Raw genomic sequence first — 12,676 nt, 5'->3', positions numbered from 1 at the left:
CGATCACCCCGTCCCTGAGCATTTCTGTAATCTGTTTCTGTATGGCTCCCCGCTCGACTGGTCCAAAACCGCGGGGCTTTACAAAAATAGGTTGGTGGGGCCTGGTAGGTATAGAATGTTCTGCCATTGTCGTGCGCCTTAGCATGTCCGTGGCTGCGAAGACTTGGGGGTGCTGTGACAACATGTCCTCGAACAGGGTGACGTACTCAGGGGGCACGTCATTGGCAATGTCCGCCAGTCGGACTAGGTTGGCTGGCGGGGCGGGAACTGCTCGACCCACGCCGTACACCGTGCGACGGCCCCGTCGACCCACGTGCAGCCTACCTTGTCTGATGTCGATGGTGGCGTCCTCCTGGACCAACCAGGGTAGGCCCAGGATCAGGTCATCTCGGAGTCCTTGGACGACCAGGGCGCTCGTCTGACTAGACTGGTCACGTATGCCGATGGTTACCTGGGCGCGCCCAGAGGTGGGCGCGCTGGTCCCTTCGGTGGCCAGTAGGATGGTCCCCTCGTACTGCTCCAGTTCCCCCTCCGGCACCAGGTGGGCAGCGACGTACGAGTGGCTCACTGCCGTGTCCACCAGAGCATGGACGGGGTGCCCGTTCAGGAGCACATGGACTCGGAGCAGAGCAGCCTCGTCTTCCCCCAGCCATCCCAGGCAGACAGGTGCGGCCCAGTTCGCTGTGGGGGCTGCCGGGGCGACTGGCGGCCGGGTGGGTTCGGCCGCGCCGGCCGATGACGTGATGCCGGCGACTGCTGGTATCGGCCCGCCGCTGACGTCTGGTGGTGCCAGCTGTGTTGGTACACCCTGATGTGCTGCGGATGACGTCGCGACCTCTGATGACGTTTGCCCCGTTCGTCCTGTTCCCCGTGAATCTGGCTGAAGATTCCTGTCGGCGACCCCTCTCTCTGTCCGCCGACAGTGACTGATTCGTGATCGTCGGGCGGGTGCGTGAAGGACAGTGGCCGACTAAATCGCTGCCCCCTACTGGAAGTTTCCCGGCCGGCGTCCCTCGGCCTCCATCTTCCGCCACACTTGTTCCCGTGTCGGACAGTCCACGTGCCAGTGGTATTGCTCAGAGGTGCAATATTGACACCGCGGTGGCCTGCTGCCACTCGCCCTTCTGTCCGCATACCGCCCGTCCCGCCTGGCTGCTTGTTCCGGTCTAGCCTCGAGTTGCGGTCTTGAGTGACGTGGGGGAGGCTGGGCCCCATAGGGCACCAAGGCCATAGCGTCCCCTGGCGCCACCTGTCCCTGAACACGAGTCTCGCGCCTCGGGCGCAACGGCGTCCTCTCCTCTCGGTTGGTACGCAAGTCGCCTTCCACCTCCCTTGCCCGCTCGACAAACTCGGACAGCTCCAAATCGGTCGCGCCCCGCATGAATGGTCTCAAGTCCGGTGACAGCTGCTCGCAGATGAGTGGGAGGATCTCGCTCGTCGGCCTCCCAGTGTCCAAACGGCGATAGAGTCGCATTTTCATGTGCACAAATGCCTCGACGCTTTCACTGTCCGCCTGCGTCGTGCAGTACAGCTGCCGATGACAGCTGGCCCGCGCCTGTGGCCCGTTGAAGCGCCTCTCGAATGTCCGCACAAACTCCTCCCATCCTGTGAGGTAATCGCCGGTGTCCGTCCACCAGGTTCGTGCACGGCCCCGTAGCTGCCCGCTGACCTTGGGCACCCAACTGTCCCTCGGCACACTCGCCAATCTGTCCCGGCATGCGGCTAGGAAGGCCCGCGGACATTCGTGTAATTCTCCCGAAAACTCCGGCAACACGACGGCGACCTCTGTCACTCGCATCACTATAGGTGAATGTCCGTGATTCTGTCCGTCACTCTCCCGCGTCACTCCCGGATTCCCTGTCTTGTTCCACGGACAGGTGCACACTTCACTGTCCTCCGTTTTTACGCCGCCCAGTTTCGCGGTAAAAACTAGCCCGCACCACGCGCACCTATCTCCCCCTTCCATCTTTGTTGCATCGGAGTCCATGCCGCCACTGCGTCCCTCCGACCCGGCTGAACCGGCAGGCCCGTCCATTATCGCTCGCGCGATAAGCTTTGTAAGCGAATACGCGCCGACACTCAACACCGCCTTGCGACACTTCCCTCGCAGCTCGCTATCTCGCCGCGCGATCTGATCCCTGCGTGAGACGCGACGTGCTATCGTCCGCAGCTCGCTATCTCGCCGCGCGATCTGATCCCGGCGTGAGACGCGACGTGCTTTCGCCCGCTGTCGCGCTGCACTGGCGCGCCTGCTTCCGCTCCCCGTGCCTCTTGCTTCCCTGCGTACTTTCACGGCCCGTCCTACGACTCTGCACGTCACTGAAATTACTCACTACTGTTCGTTGCCCTGTGTAAAGTTCGTAGCCACACAAGTTGAGCGCCACTTGTCGTCGCCCAGGTTTTTCCCCAGGAAAAGTGCAGCTGCCCGGCTGCTCGTGGTAGAGGGGGTTCAGGCCTCGTGGCCTCCGGGGAACGTCAACCTGGTGCCCGAAATGACTAATACCAAATTCAACGATCGACTCATGATTTATTAGCCCACTAACACGGAATACTTGGGGCTGGCCCCGTTCCTGCCTGCGTCCGTCTGGGGTGAAGCCCGGCTCCGTGGGCTGTGCCACGCCGTTCCGTACCGCACCGAAAGTCCGTGCGACGCTGGCACTGACACGATAACTATTAACTTCCCGATGTTCAGGATAGGTTTTAAGTCTCTGTAGGTTGCAAGCCTTCTCCCGCGTCTCAATCGTGACCGCTTGTTTGGCAACCGCGCCACGAGAATCTCCCGCGATTCACGCGACTCTCCGCGACTACTCCTCGGGGCCGCCTGCCCAGCGACTACTCCGCGACTACTCCTCGGGGCCGTCTGCCCAGCGACTACTCCGCGACTACTCCTCGGGGCCGTCTGCCCAGCGACTGTGCGACTACTCGCGACCGTGTCTCCCTCGCGACTGACTCGACTGAGCGCTCCGCGCGCGGCGCTTCCCCTCCCGGCGCGTCTCTCCCTCCCCTCGACGTCTCCCACGGAGCACATGACGTTTCGCAGGCAGGGCGGGACCTCAGTCGCCCGGTGTACAAACACAACAATACCCTTCAAAAATATAAAAGATTACAGTCCGCTGAAAAAAAAACAACACACACTGGTATATCATTATGCCTAACTGGCAGGAGAGGCGTTGCCTCGTCATAACGGCCTGTAGGGAGCTAGGTAGGCACCTGGGTCGACGTCAACTCTAATTGGAGCACCATGTAGCATAGTGAGGGGCACTACCTGTGTCCAGGAGATGAGGCCCCCCCGGACCTCCTGCTGGCCGGTGCACCGGGCTGACTGGCCTGCCTCGTTGCCTCGTTTCTAGTATTCTCATAAAAATATTAAGAAATCAATTTAGTATGGCAGTCATTTTATTAATGTTAAGTATTGAATGCATGAAAAACACCCAAATTACCTCAGTGATACCTGTAGTAATTTTTTTATTTAATAATTAAAAAATTATTTTGTACAATTGTACATGAACATAAAACTACAGCGCATAGCTAGGCGGTGCACATGACTTCAGTTTAATGGTTTTGCCTAAACGTTCTCTTGATGAATTTACATATTGTAGTTCTCAGGACATTTCGAAATTTGTGCCTGCCACATGTTGTTGTGCAAATGTGACAATCCTGACCCCTGGCTAGCTCTAAATTGGTCCAGATTGCACATACATGAATACTTAAAGAAATTTTTGATGTAATGTTGATATATTAAATTTCCAGAAAGTAAAAATGTTAATGTCAACAATTGATTATTGAAATAAGGTCTCTCAGACACAAACTGATTTTTACTGTATTTATTTATCCTTCACAAAATTTCACAAGTCACATTGGCTGCCATCTTATAACCACGAACAAACATATTCATGACAAAAATACACTGTTTGCACAAAACACCCTCTCCGACACACTGTTCTCAAGTGAATCCCGTGGTTGCTTGCAACTCAAGGTACAAGCTGAAAGACTCCATTTTCGGAATAATAACAAGATTACTCTATCATCGTTGTGGCCTGTTACCGATGACTGTGGTAAAATCTGTAGATAAAGTTCCAAAAGAAAAAAAAATGCCACAAAAATGGTCTTTTCCACGACATTATTATATTAATTGTAAGCCATTCCCCAATTGTGCCCTTTCAACATTTGACCACAGTTTGACTGACTCCATGACTGCCCTTTGTTCTCCAGAGGAACCAGGACGCTCGTGTGACGTTATTTCTGACCACTCACAAAAATGTTCAGAAAAGAGTCTGCCAATCACATAGCAACAGCCTTTCAACCAAAATCACTGTTCTTTTTCTATCACACAAGAAATGTCTGTCTCTCTCTCACGTTCATATAACTGATAAAACAACCATTGCATCAGCCCTATTGTTTTAGAACCTTTTAGAACCATAAAAAAAATACAACAATATTTAAACAAATATGTGAAATCACATAAAATCTTAACAAATTAACAAACTGATAAAATTAACTTTAAGTTGCTTATTCACCATAAAGCAAGCAAATAATCTGAAATACCAGAAAAGTATAAAACAGTGTAAATTATGATCATAAAATATGTTACAAATGCTCAAATAACTTTCAAAAGAAAAAAAAACAGTACTTATTTACATGTTATCAAAACACCTCACCAGGTATTGAATTTGATCAGACAACCTAAATTTTTAATCAATTTTCTTAGAAAGTGGGGAGGGCAGTACCCTGGGTTGCTACATCATGAACTTTGAAGTTTTCTGGCATTTGCAGCAGTGCTTTTGTTTTCCCAATCATTGTCATTTTGCCATGGCTTCTCCAAGGTTCCCTTCACAAGGACACAGCTCAAGTATGTTCCTCAGGTCGGGCAGTCAGGCTCTACCTCACCTTAGTCATGGGGCTGCAGCATGTCTTGGCTGGTGCTGTGTGCAGGGAGACGCAGTGCGTGGCGATGGACCTGCAAGGTGGCGACCACCTGTACGTGGCAACCATCTCGGGACAGGTAGTTCACTGCCTCAGGAGCGGGGGCAAGCCGCAGCCATCCACCTATGTCTCCACCTGGGGTGAGCTCTGTCTCTCTTCTTGCAGTAGTAACTACCACCCAGGCGGACTGGTTAGTGCGATGCTCGCTGGTGCTTCTAGCGCGGTGACGTCTCTGAACAGGCACGCAGTCTTTTCCTTGTGCATAGGACAACTATGAGATTTATATGGGGAGAATTGAAGATACAGGTATAATGCAAGTCCCTTGAGTGCTTTGAAGAATCTTTACGGGATGTTTTATGCCTTTATTCATTTCAGCCATTTTCACTCTTTTAAAAATGTAGTTTAAATATGAGATATGGAACAGAAATACTCATCCACCCTCAGCGTATTCTTAAATGAGTTTCATTAACAGGCACCACTCTGATATCTTGAGAGCAGTTTTCAAATCACATTTTTTTACATGTTCTTTTCTCCTAATTACTATCATTGTTATTCCAAAATAGGGTTGGGATGATTTAAACTGTAGAATCAATTAGTTTCAATCACTGCTTCCACAATCAAAATGTTGACGTTGTCAAGCCTTGTCACTCTCACCTGATGACTGAGGGTAACTCGTGGATCTTTTGGTTTCAGCAGGCAAATAATGATTTCGTCGAGATGTTAGTTTCTCTGTTTTTATTTTACTTTTGGTTATTTTCCATTAAATATAGAAGTTATAATGTGAGTTAATTAGCATAAAACATATACAACATGGATTTAAGGTCACATGATTGAAAGGATGGGCCGGCCCTTATTAGACAATAATATAAGTTGATTAACAATATGTAATTAAAGTTCGTGACAATAAACATTTTAAATAATCTTAGTAAGCTTCTTCATTTCTGATTTGAGAAACGTCGTGATTGGATACTAGTCTGAAAAGGTTTTTTTTAAAACTGAAAGGATGGCGCGTTGAAGATTGTTGGATGAAGTGGGACAGCTGACGAGACGTGGGAGGGCCTGAGTCATCTGACCCGATGGAGACTGATCCGGTCTTTGGAAAAGTACCTGGGTTCGGTACTCGGTGCCTGGTCCAGCACTTGTACTCTTGGTCCCTGTCTGTGAACAGATCCAAACACATATGTTTAGGACTTATTCACAGACAGTAGGGGGAATAGGCAGAAAATGCCTTCTAGTTACGATGACAGGTGGGGAGTGGTGGTGGTAAAAACTCACCAAACAGGGTGATGTCTTCCAGGGTCTGCCCGCTGGTTGAGCAGACAAGCGCGACATGGATGATCCATGATTAAAAAAAAAAAATAAAAAAATTATTTGACGATGACTAAGGCCTGGAATTTTTCGTGATCGCGAATTTTGCATGAAAACGCGAAAAGTAAGTACATTCGCGAAAATCACAACATTTCTATATTACACTGCGAATATATCCCCGAAAAGTACCATTACAGTAGAATCCCGCCGATGCGACTCCTCTCGGATGCGTCCATACCGTTTATACGACCGTTTTTTGAGAAACAGTAAAAAATTTGAGCTGAGAAAGTCGAAAATTTGAGTAAAATCGGCTGAAAAACAAGTCTGTTACACTTTGTTGGGCGCTGTGTGTTCACGTTTATCTTGGCGAGAGCTGTACTGTAAGCAGGCAGTCATACAAAAGACGGCTAAAAATAGATACCACCCGTCTAGACTGTCCACGCGGCAGTGTCTAGCCGAGCTCGGTGCCTCCACTATCGCATGAAAAGCCATCTCAGCTGTCAATCTGTCACGTTATCTTACCCGCCCGGCGGCCTGACATCATACGTGACATGACGCGACGCGAAGCTTACCTCTCGCATCACCTGTTAATTCTTCAGGGCTCATCCCTCCCAGAGCCACAAACCATGTAAAAACAACCCCCCCTCCCTTTTTACCAGCTAAAATTTCAACACATTCCCTCCCTTATTTCAACCTTTTGCGTGAGAAACTGTCAGCATTCTCCTCCCCTCCCACACCGCGTGCGACAAAAGCCAGGTTGTATAATCCGTGTTTTTTTTTTTTTTCCTTTTTTTTTACGCTGTGAAGGGACGTGGAAAAGATAATTGCTTGAGCTGTCAAAATAAACATCGCTGACTGCAAGGGCGGGAGCGCATCCTGTCGGTCTGTCGCTGTGATTATCTACTTCAAAAACATGTCACAGCATTTCAGGATAGCATTGTTCTTATATCTTTCATTTATAGCCGAATGTTTTCTACCTGATCCACACAAGTTCCTTCGCCACGTTTTGAACGCAAATAACCACCAGCCGGCTAGCATAACCAAACTCGCGTGACGCGAATTCACTTAGCGCGAGTATTTATCGGAACCCATTGTTCAGGGTATGCGAGTCCGAGGTGTAATATGAATTTAAAAAGTTGTCTTTTTTACACCATAAACTATTTGAATATGAAATCTATGCGAACAAAGGCGATTTTATATGTATTTGGATATATTTGCGGGAGGGGGGGGGGGGGGGGGGAATTGGCCCGAATTCTCTATTGTGACCATTCCGTTTATTAAGTCAGTTTATCCGGAAACCGTGAGGGGTCGTATCAGCGGGATTCTACTGTATTTACAGATCACTAATACTCACGCAAGGTTAAAGTATCCTTTAACCCAAGTCTTGTGTTTCAGCATAATTACCTTATTTTTACATAAGCTGTGTTCGTGTATGATTTTGATGCTCAAAATCGATCTCGGGTATAGTTCGCACTAAGTTTCTTCTCATTTGTGCGCTGGAGTTTGTTCAAGTGGCAACCCCGTGTTCCTCCACTCCATTATGCCAATACCGTATTTATTGAATGCAAGCAAACTCAAACTTTTGCACTCTACGAAAAATAAAAATAATATGATGCCGAATTCTAAACTACTGTGCACACTTGGCCAGATATGAGAATGTGTTTATTGTATTTTGCGAAAAGTGTATAAAATATGTCAAAGCAAAAGAATAACCTAATATCTTGTATTTATCCAAGTTGTGTCATATATGGTAAAATGTAAAGGTCCAGGTTAGCCAACATAGCTTCTACTAACTTCTCATGTAAGTGAATGCTTCCTTACCGAAGATCATACATTTCCCAGACTGTGAGAAGTTTTGTTTTGTGTAAAGCTAAACACATATGTTAGCGGCTAACGAATTTATCTTACCATAGTTGTTTATTTTTGTGTAACTTCGTAAATAGCAAGCGAATAAGCAAATAATTATTTTGCAGGTACAAAATTAGTCTGCGCAGCAAGACTGGGAGTGTGCGGGCATGCGTGACTATCATGCAGCCAGCATCTGTTGTTGACGTCACGAGCCGCGACAGCATTCCCAACGTAGTGACATTCCACTGCTGATATTTATTTGCGCGCCAAGTTTAGTTTATTGTTTTCGTAACAGCCTGTATGTAGTATGTTGCAACATATTTCTGTCTATAGTTTGAAAATGCCGAATAATACTTTGAGTGCTCGAGACCGAGCATATCAGTATCAGAAACATGGGTTTTATTGTACTGACAATAGCACAGTGATGTGCAAATTTTGCAACTGTAAAGTTTCATGGGAAAGAAAAGATTCCATTGACAAACACCTAAAGTCAGCTAAGCATGTGGCATCGGCAGCCGAAAAAAAGAAAATTTGTAGTTGCAAACATCTATAGCAACGTGTCTGTTTTGTGTAACTGTTTTGGATTTAACTGGCTGTTATTATGCATATTAGTCTATTCCTAGTATACATGGATTGTTTATTAAATATGTAAACTATTATATTCAATAACTGCACTATTTAGTCAACATTTAAAATACCGGTAAAATTTCCATTGCATAACGAAAATACCGACTTTAAACCACCGCTTTTCTAATTTGAAAGTACCGCTTTTCGCATACTGAAAACACCGAAATTTTCCAGGCCCTAACGATGACTTATACATGATTACTTTACCTAAACACTACTATGGTGGGAAACATCCCTTGTCTAATCGGATCACATCTTTAGAGAAAAACACGGCGAGGCGTCCCGATGATGTCTGGTTCGATGCAGTCAGTCTTGAATCGCAACGCGCAGTGAGCTTGGGGCGGCCGAGGCTCGTAATTAAAAGCGTCTTTAACGAAAGAAGGGTGGGGTGGTTTCGGTGGCTTCAGCTCTCGAACCGAAAGGTTCTAAACATTACTGAGGTGCTTGTCGAGGAAGGCAGACTTCAATATCTCGAAGTTGGTTGTACTGCCCGATGTCAGCGCGACCTACTGAGGTGTGGCTGAACTGAGTAGAGATTGACTGGCGCTCAGGGCAGCTGGTAGCAGCATTGGGCTTATGGGACGGACTAAGCCAGCGCCCTGTTGAAGGGATTCACAAAACTACCGCTAGATGGCATGAGTATGTACTTCATGTACTACTGTTGTGGCCTTAGGAAGAGGCCGAGCCTGGCCGGGGTTAGCGGCCGGTCAAAGACCTGGGGCGGTGTTCCCAGGAAAACTTGGAGAGGTGGGGGTGTGGTGCTGCTGATGAAAGTGGGAATGGCGGTCTACAGGACCCGGAGGCGTTACTATACTTTGGCGAAGATGATTCGCGATCATGCCAAGAAGTGCTCGCGTCAGGCGAGGTCTAGGAACTGGCCGGTTCTGAGAGCTTGCAGGGCCTAGAAGTTCTCATCACGAATCAGGGGTGAATTACAGGAGACGTTCGCGCGCCAAGGCGGGAATAAAATGATCGCCCTGCTAGGTTATTGAATGGTAGGGCTTGGAAAACTTGGGGAGACAAGTCTGACAAAGGTTGAATGGGAGTGTACAGGAGGAGGAACAAGTTTAAGTTCTTGCAGCAAAGGAATGACTGGTGACATTAATTAAGTTAAAAAAAATTCAAATTTAAAATTGTGCCGAAAATACTTGTAGGCGGCACAACGTAAATTAGGAAATAGGGTTAATTTTTTACTCATACACTACAATTTAATCTCACCATTAAAATTAGGGACAGGAAATTTTCGTAAACCAAAAAATACCACAACATAATGTAAATCCAATCCATTTGTTAACTAGTGAAATCTTTTTTTAAAAATCAACTTCATTCACAAAGTAGTAATTTGAAATAAATTTATTTAAAATTTAAATTCTCGTTATTCACCCATTTTGGTTGTTAACAGCAACCAGGTTAAATGTGTGTCATTTCCCAATATTACAAATATATTACTGAAAATTTTCTTTCGAATCCGGAACATTTACATTTGTTTGTTTGTTTTTTGAGTCACAGCATCTGTTTCGTCATTGATAAATGCAGTGGTAGATTGATTGTGACTATAGATTATACACCAATGCAACATTCTTGTTTACTTCTGTTCTCCACGGCAAAAGATTGCCCATGTTTTCTATTGTAGTGTGTTGTCGCAAAAGGGGGTTCAGATTTTCGGATATATGTACTTGGCTTTATACCTAGGGCGCCGCCACCACATATGTTACGGGCATGTGGACCCGGTGACTATTCTCAGGGCCGTGACGTCGCCCGTGTGCAGCGAGGCCTGTTTCCCCCAGTATAAATAATAACACGTAATTACATCCCCTCTCAACGGGGGTCAAGCTATTTATTAAAACACACAATAAGGTAGGCTCTCGAAGGCGGCCCACACGCCTCAGTCCTCTCCCCGCGTGGCCATGTGCACAAAAGTAACTGATATGTTAATTAAATAAAACTTAAATAACACAGTCTACTGCCTGAGGTAAGTCCTGAAGTTAAAGAAAATTATTTATATAAATTAAATAGCCAGATGGACGCGGATCAGTAATAGTGGAGAGTTGCAGATGATGGGCACGTGAGACTCCTTGCCTCAGGCAGCGACGGCAACTGACTCCCTTCCGGCGCGCCCTAGAGTCGGGTCCTCCACTCACATCCGGCCAACGGCTTTTAACATGTATTTAAATAAAGTGTGCCATCGGAAAAGAAATGAACATACTTAAACCCTTAATTAAATTAGCCTATTGGCTGTTTACAATAAAATTACATAACTTATCTGATATTAAAATAAAGTCTGCTTTGGGAATGTTCGTCCTCACTCGGCATCATTCGGGAGTGAAGCTCTGACGTCACACCGGTGGGCGCGGGCCAACACGAGGACGTGATGTGAGGCACATCAAGCTTAGGGAGAGCGTAGCCCCGGTCGACGTCAAGTGAATGGTGTTAGAAATTTATTTACCTTTTCCTGTTACTGATACGCTTTTTCTTCATGTGCCATCTCCTCTAAAAAGGTTTGCCAACCATCATGTACATCCGGGCTTTAAATCTCACAGCCAGTGCTGGAACCTTTAAACCACCTCCTTAAATTGTCCAGCCAGGAAATGCATCATCTACCTTGTTCTCGTCTTCCTTCTAATGCTTCTGGTACCTAAATAGTTATATGTTTTCAAGGTTAAAATTTCAAATATAGTCTCGTGTTCTCAATAATTGTCAATGTGGCTTTTTTCCCTACCATTTTGCTAGACATTAGTGAAATATCTTTGATTACTTGTGTGTTTTTTATGATGGGAAGAACAGTTCATGTTTTTGATAGTTTATAAATAATTAAGTAAATAAATCAAAGATTTTTATATATTTTACAACTAAACAAATCAAAATTTAAAAAAAAAAAAATTAGTTCTTGTTTTTTTTTAAATCAGTACCTATCTTCTGGGTAAAAAAAATTAAAATACAAGAAAATTAACTTTTAATGGAACTGCTTAGTATTTTTGATATGATATTAAATGTGAAATTACTATAGTAACACAATCTATATATATAAAAATTTAGCTTCCGTATGTATTTGGCCGCAAAACTCGGAAGTATACGATGGTTTGGATTGAAATTTTTACAGAACATTGCATCTTAACAGAAGAGTGTTTATATGAAATAAAAGTTTGGGAAAATCCACCGGAAAAGTCGGAAAAAAAAGTTTCTATAACTAAATATCATGGTCACCCAACTTAGTTGTGACCACGCTCGACGATGCTGTACCATATTGTCGAAGTTCAAGCACATCAGGCTACTCGACCATTGTGCCTTGACGACTATAATTTACACAAATATGTATATATATATATATATATATATATATATATATATATATATATATATATTTCAAGAAAGAATAAAAAACTTTATTTAACAGAAAGTCCAACATGTAACATTTCAAAAACATCAGGAATGGGAAAAGTTCTTCAGACGTGCAAAATCATTGTATGGGATGAGTGTACAATGGCTCACAAAAAGTCATTGGAAGCATTAGACCATACACTGAAATATTTGCGAAATAATCCAGATCCATTTGGGGGAGTGTTGGTGTTACTATCCGGTGATTTCAGGCAAACGCTCCCAGTGATACCTCGCTCAACACCTGCTGATGAATTGCATGCCTGCTTAAAATATTCAAATTTTTGGAGCACAGTAAAAAAAATGCATTTAACCACGAATATGCGAGTTAAACTTCAGAACGATCCAACAGCAGTCATATTTTCAAGACAATTAATTGAAGTTGGTAACGGCACTGTACCTACAAATCCAGAAACAGGAAAAATCAGCTTATCATCTGATTTATGCAACATCGTAGATTCAAAAGAGGAATTAGTAGACAAGGTATTCCAAAACATCGAAACAAAATTCAAAAATCATGCATGGTTGAGCGAAAGAGACATTCTAGCGGCTAAAAATGTTGACGTACACGATATGAACAATAGTATTATAAACA

General features: G+C 45.3%; 1 protein-coding gene across 5 annotated transcripts in view; it reads left to right on the top strand.

Annotated features, from left to right (window-relative positions):
* LOC134527486 (cytoplasmic dynein 2 intermediate chain 1) overlaps positions 1 to 12,676 on the top strand; it is a 266,130-nt gene that overhangs the window by 197,294 nt on the left and 56,160 nt on the right. For 4 of the 5 annotated variants that reach the window (XM_063360204.1, XM_063360203.1, XM_063360202.1 and 1 more), the window contains one exon: positions 4,933 to 5,063. The exons of the other annotated variant lie outside the window; for it this stretch is intronic. In XM_063360204.1, the coding sequence (XP_063216274.1) occupies positions 4,933 to 5,063 (131 nt within the window). The remainder of the gene's footprint in view (positions 1 to 4,932; positions 5,064 to 12,676) is intronic. 5 annotated transcript variants of the gene reach the window in all.

This window comes from Bacillus rossius, chromosome 1 (assembly GCF_032445375.1).
Source record: "Bacillus rossius redtenbacheri isolate Brsri chromosome 1, Brsri_v3, whole genome shotgun sequence".
Classification (NCBI taxonomy): Eukaryota; Metazoa; Arthropoda; class Insecta; order Phasmatodea; family Bacillidae; genus Bacillus; species Bacillus rossius.
This window is presented reverse-complemented; position numbering and strand designations above follow the sequence as displayed.